Source organism: Hippocampus zosterae, chromosome 13 (assembly GCF_025434085.1).
Source record: "Hippocampus zosterae strain Florida chromosome 13, ASM2543408v3, whole genome shotgun sequence".
In the NCBI taxonomy this organism is placed as follows: Eukaryota; Metazoa; Chordata; class Actinopteri; order Syngnathiformes; family Syngnathidae; genus Hippocampus; species Hippocampus zosterae.
Genome location: NC_067463.1, coordinates 17767975 through 17775399, shown reverse-complemented (window position 1 = coordinate 17775399; position 7425 = coordinate 17767975). Strand labels below are relative to the sequence as shown.

The window sequence follows — 7425 nt, the reverse complement described above, 5'->3', positions numbered from 1 at the left end:
GGGGGTTGGGGGGGTGAGCTGCTTTGTTTATTACTCGCGTCATAACTTTGAGTGAATCCTTCAGTTTGTGCTCCACTCGCCTTTCTCGCGCATTTACAGCCGAGAAATGTCAAATCGTGAGGCACTTCAACTAAAAAAAAATATATATATATATTAAAAATCATGCATCATTCATGAATATATTCAACACACAAACTTATGGTTTCTCTTACAAGAGTGCTTGTGGTGATAAAAACCGTGGGGTTCATATGTAGTCACCGCATCACATTAGTCACATATAACCTACACAACGGTCCAAGAAAATGATTGTTATATGGGCCTAATGTCTCTAGTTAGCAATGAGCTGAATTCCAAATCGGAAGAAAATGGTGGCGCACAAATATTTAACTGTATTGTACCGGGTGTGCCAGTCAAATTCCAGGACTGGAGTAAAAAGAAAGACACATTTCAAATTCAAACTTTCCAAGCGATTTCTTTTCCGGCATTGTCTGCCATATCCTCAAGCACTCTTGGAAGAAGTCTTTGGCTGAGCCCATGGGAAGGTGGACCCGCCTTGCTACTTTGGGCTGATCCTGGCCAGGCTCCATGGGTGCAGGCCCGGCCACCCGGTTCTTGACAACAAGGACTGGCTCCAAAGGGCATCCCCAGTGATCCGCGTCTGAGCAAAGAAAATCGAAGTCCATTTGTGTTATTCCTCATAAGTGGTATAATATGAGCCATGGTTTCTCTGGACCGTCACGTAGAATCTGTTTGGCATGGGTGACCCTACCAGGGGCATAAAACCCTGCAGACAAAATGGCTCCTAGGATCATTGGGACACACACAATTCCTCCATCACAGTAATGTGATGGCTCACAGAGAGTGCTACCATTTATACTTCTCAAAACGCAACTCTTAAGAAATGCTCAAGGTACACATACAGAATAATCTGTGCTTCCGTTTCTACTTATTCTTTTCAGGATCGTATCAAACTGCTGTTTGGTGCATGTTTCATAGTGGCCGTTATTATACACACCATTGTGAGGTTCAATCAGAGCTTCAATTAGCATCCCGAGAAGCAATATATTGTGACATTTCTATGCTTATAATGTACAGTACAGTGTTTTGCCAACCCCATCAAACACACAGAATAGTGTCACTTTGCTGCACATTTTTCTGCTTGTCTGAGAGCTACAGCCAGTGTATTTTTTAACAGTACAACGGAGTCCACAAAGATTTGTCATCCTAGTAAGAGGAGATTTGTGTCCCAATCCGCTCTAATGCAGAAGGAAGATGCTTGAAACCTCATTGGGTCATGCATGGAAGCAATAAAGAAAATAAATAAACTCTCTGCTGATTTTGAAGGCATACTTGTTACTCATAAAGATCCATTTTAACTTCAGTGGTGAGAAGGGATTAATTGCACTGGCCCTGAGCGTGCGTTGTGTATTATTTTGGGGCTGTGGGGGATGGGGTTGGTACTCTCAAGTCACGCGAGGGCATCCTGTCGAATGCAAACTAGAGCGAAAATGAGTTTCAATGTTAATACAGTCTGCTGGCAAATTACACTGGTCAACAGCAAATTTTAATTGAAGATGTCCCGAGGCATATGTTTCACGTCGATCTAAAAAAAGGTTTTGACTTTTTTCTAGCTTATCAGGTTTGTCAGGTATATATATATATAGTATATATTTAAGTTTGGATTTTTAAAGCTTGTGAAATATGGATTTTGTGTTGTAATTTATAGGTATGACATCTTAGAAAACAAAAATTCACTTGTTGCTGACCCGAACGCTTGATTAATTACTAAATATATCACTATATTAAAACAGTGGTATGTGGTCAGCTGGTTAGCACATCTGCCTCATAGTACGGAGATCCTAGGTTTGATTAGGGGCGGGGGGGGGGGGGGGGGGGGACACTGCCGATAAACGAACACTCCTCTGCACAGAATAATTCACTAGTTTTCAAACGGGTAACTATATGACAGTAGCAACCTCCACAAACCATCAAAAAACACGTATGGAGGCCCGGATTTTGGTGCGACAACCCTCATAGTAGAGTCGACAATATCTTTGCCTATCAACACAGAATTTTTTTTTCAATATCCCTGTTTTGGCTTTTTCTAAATCCTATATTCTACATGGCCCTCAACCCCTAGCAGCGAGGCCCATGGAAGTGGAGTGTAATGTGGCCCGCTGGCGACTTTCATCTGCAGTAAGTGCACTTGTGTGTCCATCCATCCATTTTCTTTTCCACATATCCCGTTCAGGGTAGCTGCAGCCGATCCCAACCCACTTTGGCTAAAAGGCTGACTACACCCTGGTCTGGTGAAACAGAAGACAGAGTATCAAGAAATTAAACCACTACAGGAGTGACCCATGTGTTTTCCCCTGTAAAATGTTAAAGGACGAGCTCATACCTACCACTTGCTCCATTGGGCCTTCATTTTCCATGATGATTGTTGACAGAACATCGCTCGAAAATCAGACAACTTCTTTCATATACAATATACCACTGGTGTCAAAATCAGGGTCCGGGGTCCAAGTCTGGTCCACCACATTATTTTATGTGGCCCGCAAAAGCAAATCAAACATGTCAACTTCTACAATGATTGCTAAATTAGGTATTAAAATGTCAACTGCTCATATGTAATAAATAAGCGAGGTATTGTAAGCATTTTCTTGTTATCCATTCATTTACACGAATGTGAACAATTATTGAATGAACCATTATCGTTTACTTCATTACATGTTTTCAGTCATAATGGCCCTCCAAGGGAAACGGACACTACAATGTTGCACACTACTAAAATGCATTTGTCACCCCTGCAATATATGATATGTACATAGAAAATGCAGTGCAGTGGTCACCATGCTGTGACTCATGTTCACCACCAGGTGGCAATAAAACCCGCATGACTGATTCTGAAAACCGTGCAGTAATATCATTATACAGTACTTATACTCTAAAGTACACATTTATTACTGGAGTGTATTATAGTCCAGTGGGGTTTGCTCAACAAGCGAAAGGAAAATCATCATTGAATTTGACTGTTCTTCAGCCTTCATGAAATAAATTAAAAGGTCCCTGGTTTAAGTCAGGTGGTAAAAACGTCATCGCACGAAAGAAGCCACTGCAGAAAATGGATGCATGGGTAACCAAATACGTGTACGAAAGCATATTATTTGAGCCAGTGAATGTTGTACTTCAATAGCTAGCGATGCGCAGTGATTTTTTGTTTATTCGAAGATGCAAAATGATTATTGGAAACCAATGATTGGAAAAGACAGAGAGGAGAACAAGATTTTACTTGCCTGTAAGAATGTGGGCATTCTCTTTCTGACATTTTGGATATGCTGGTCATATAACCATTGCTAAGATTTAAAAATACATAATTTTTTTAAATATAAAGATGTATTTTCCACATGTGCAGCTTGAAGTCAAGTCTTTTCTCATGACACGCTCTCATTTTTTGAATTTTTTTCATAGCTGAAGAGAACAGAAAACTGAAGCAAAAGTAACAAAAACACTAGTGGTCACTGTAAAGATGCAACACCTTGAACTTTAACCTTTCCATAATTTTTTCTTTCTGTCGAGTCACATTGATTGTCTATGTCCATTTTATCACATCCTATTTGGAGCCGTTTCCCGGTCGAGGGGCTCCTGGGTTGCCTTTGCCCTCAGCGCCTTTGACTACACTGAGGGGCTTGTGGAGGGATGAGCTTGCCTTGCTGGTTACATCATGTTCAATCTTGTTCCTGATGGCAATTTCCAGACCCTTTTGGAAAGACAGCAAATGGCTGATCAGCTTCAGTATACACAGTAAATTTCGTCAAATACATTTCCCCCCCAAAATAACAAAATTTGAGAGTAAAATATTTCACAGAAAAAAATAGCGATATTTATTTTGGGAAAACAAAACATTTTTTCACTCAAAAATTCAATGTAAATTTTACGAGGGGCGTTTAAGTAAAATTTACTTGCGTTGTGTTCGTTTATTTAACAAAAAAGTCATTCAAGGGCGGAGGACCGAACCAACAACCTTCGGGTTGGGAGACCGCCATACTTCCACTTGACCCATGCTGCCCCTATTGCGTGTTGATAAATTGCTTTTGTCAAGCGCAGTATTTGTACCTCCAAAAGGCGACACAAACTATTTAGAGTCTCCTTTTGGAGATAGCAGTGTAAAAGAAAATGTGTGTAGAGCAACAAGGGTGGAACATTCTGTTGGGCTGCAAAAAGAGTAAGGTGAGATGCACATTTTCTATATGCTCATTGAGGTTGCTTGCGTTTCTCTCCGGCATTTTAACGACTGATTGCATTTATCACAATGTGCATTCAGCAGCAATGTTGCGACCAATGCTACCGAGACAGTGACGCAGTGTCTTTGAACCCGAGTTGGTGGGACTCTGATGGTGGAGTCCCTTCCACAATTAAACAAATAACTATCCCACACATTGAAAAAAAATACATGATAAATACAAGGCTTGTACAGCGCTATGGACATTCTTAAATAATACAGCATATCAGAAGGAGGAGTCACAGGTGACTCACACATGGCAAAGCCATGGCTGCCCTCTGGCTGTGAAAAAGCATCTTTAGACCAACATAAATGTTTATTTTATTTTGAGTTACAAATGACATCAGAGAGGTAAAAGGTGCAAAATAATGTTAATATAGCAGAAATCAAGCAAAAATCCAGTTCAGTAATTTCTCCAGGAAATTCTCCCATCTTATTTGGAAATTGCTGAAGCCATAAAATGATAAGCTCATGATTATTTGCTAAAAATTATAGTTTGAACATAACATATCTTGTCTTTGTAGTGGAGTCTATTAAATATAGGTTGAACATAATTAACAAATTATTGTATTCTGTTTTTATGATTGTTCAACACAATGTCCCGACTTCATTGGAATTAGGATTGTATTTAAAATTGAAGGATGATTATAGTTAAATAAATGCAGATTATTTAACCTTAGCTTTCATGCAGTACATTACTCGCAGGTCAGTTATAAACGAGAGATCGACAGCTGCGTCGCTCAAAGATCTTACCTTCTTCAGCTTCTGTTGTTGTATGACTTGTGCCTTCTTGGGCGCAATGATTCTCCCTTTAAGAAAAAAGTAAACAAATATGTACTTATTTATTTTTCCTTGAACTGCAGTCACCATTTTTGTACAGCCCTGAAACAACAACAAATCCAAAACTAACCGTGTGTAGGCGGGCGCCAAAAAAGCTGTTCAGTATGCCCCAGCTTTGGTGACATTTTTAAGAGCGGTACCTTTGAACATAACATAACATAACACTTAATATATCCTTACTACAACTTGAAGGATGATCTTGGTCTTTTCCCTATTATGTCATTATCAGGCGTAATAGGAATTAATTTGCCAGCCACTCAGTCAATGACGTGATCCGTCGAATGGAACCTGCATGGCGGCCGCCGAATAACAGATCCAAACGTACCTACTATAAGTAATTCCCCATACATCCCTGCCCCAAAAGGCACCGTGAATAAAACAAGACGATGACTTAGCTTTGTAATGTTTGGGCGAATGGCTAGAACGGTGTCAACAGAGGCACGTGCAAATCACATGACGCGGTGATTTAACCAGATTGTTTCACGTTTTGTTTCTCGTGTGGGCTGCTAACTGGTAAAGTATGACATTCTCACCTCCTTTTTTTGGACCCTTCTGTTTGTTTTGTTGTTGCTTTTTCGCTGCTCCAGGGCGTTGAGCTTTAAACTTCTTCGACCCTTGCGCCATGTTGGAGAACCGGAAAACAATACACCACCGGTCTTCTTCTGTTATCCTGTACGTCGTCTACTTTTTACTTGACCGCCACCTAGTGGTTGAATTACGATATTAACATCGTGCGACCATGACAATAACACATTATTTCACCTTGGTTTATTATAATTTTTTTCTTATGTGAAAAGACTGTACCTGATTGTATTGGAGCCATATACATATATTAAACAACAACAACAAAACAGTCAATTACTTCCACATCACTAAATTAAACAACGACCAAGTGGTTATCAATAACAACATATTGATACTACAGTACTTCCATAAAGAGACCCCCTGAACTAAACTCGTACTTTCCATGGAGCAGGTGACACTAAAAATCATGCTAAATTCTGGCACGTAGTCGGGCATGTCAGTAATACATTTTTTTGCTTAGTTTGTTTAGTTAAAAACATAAATGGAATTTTATTGTACAATTCCCTGAAGGGAGACCCAATTTAACACCCTGAACCTAAACTAGATGAAAAACTGAGTATTACAACAACATATTTGTCTCACATATGTTTGAAAAGATGTAGACAACATCTGTCGGTAATGTTCGGCAGTTCTTTTTTTTTTTGATCCACTGTGTGAGATGGTGCTTGTTAAGTCCTTGCGTCCGTGCTTGTCAAAGTTAGTCGGCAGTGAGGTAGTGTGCATGGTTTAATAGGCCTTTCCAGTAAAGAGAAGTATAGGCCTTTCTTCACTTGGAGTTACAATATCATGAAGAAAAAAGAACGTTGCACTGGAAATCATTATGGTGTAAACAAACATTTAAGAGTGCTCATACCCATAGATGGTCAAGGACGGAGGAAAATAAAAAGTATACTACACATTTGACAACCCTAACGTTGCCATATACTGTATGTCTTGGTCAGAATTGCACAATACAACACAAATCCATGTAGACAGGTGCTTGTGTTTGCCAGTAAGTAGCATCATTGTGGAGTAAACAGAATTTTAAAAAATACAATCAAAGCAATGGGATTATTGATTCAAGCACATAGAATAGGAGCGCTTCATGAAACAAATAGTATACAGTAATTACCTCTCACTCTTCCATAGCTCCTCTGAGACATGTTTACTGGCTCAAAAAGTCATTACAGGTATTTTAAGGCGCAACCCGCTGTGACTCTCACACACAGACACGACTCTCAGGTGACCCCCATTAGAAAAAGTCCCTCATGTCTACATATCTTATGTTGGGTGTTTACTGTTTTGTTTGTTTCAAGTGCTCTGTAAATCAAGTTGCGCTTTTGTGTTGAGCATCAACAGAACACTTTAGTTTTAAGATAAGGACATAATATGGATGAAATGTGCTGAATCCATTATACACCTCATCAACATTGTGGCATCATCCGTGCCAACTTCATTTTAACACAGATAATAATAATTTAATGTGCCCCACTTCAAACAATTTCAAATAAATGAATACCCCAGAAGAACTGTAATTGTACATTGTCTGCACGGGCATGATGAAAACATTTGCCAGAGTGAGGAAGGGCAGAGAGGCTGCTATACTGTAATGATTTTAAACAACAAAACATTCACTGCAAAGATGGATCGCAATAAATCAGGGTATTGTAGAAAAGTTCACTCATTTTAAAAATGAATTTGATAAACATGTGGAAATACATTATACAAGGCAAGTATGA

At 39.4% G+C, this 7425-nt stretch overlaps 1 protein-coding gene across 1 annotated transcript; it reads right to left on the bottom strand.

Moving 5' to 3' along the window:
- Positions 1-3205: 3205 nt before the first annotated feature.
- Positions 3206-5823, bottom strand: c13h19orf53 (chromosome 13 C19orf53 homolog). Its single transcript, XM_052083397.1, has 3 exons — positions 5656-5823; positions 5036-5091; positions 3206-3760 (listed from the first exon to the last, which is right to left on the bottom strand). The coding sequence occupies exons 1-3, from the start codon at positions 5744-5746 to the stop codon at positions 3614-3616; spliced, it is 294 nt and encodes a 97-aa protein (XP_051939357.1). The 5' UTR covers positions 5747-5823; the 3' UTR covers positions 3206-3613.
- Positions 5824-7425: the final 1602 nt, after the last annotated feature.

What these genes read in the sequence shown, in the direction of transcription:
- c13h19orf53 (XM_052083397.1), bottom strand. Translation starts at nt 5,746, where the DNA reads ATGGCGCAAGGGTCGAAGAAGTTTAAAGCTCAACGCCCTGGAGCAGCG. An exon ending in GAAGGGTCCAAAAAAAGGAG is followed by an intron (nt 5,092 to 5,655) that starts GTGAGAATGTCA and finishes TTTTTCTTAAAG; the next exon opens with GGAGAATCATTGCGCCCAAG. An exon ending in AACAACAGAAGCTGAAGAAG is followed by an intron (nt 3,761 to 5,035) that starts GTAAGATCTTTG and finishes TCTTTCCAAAAG; the next exon opens with GGTCTGGAAATTGCCATCAG.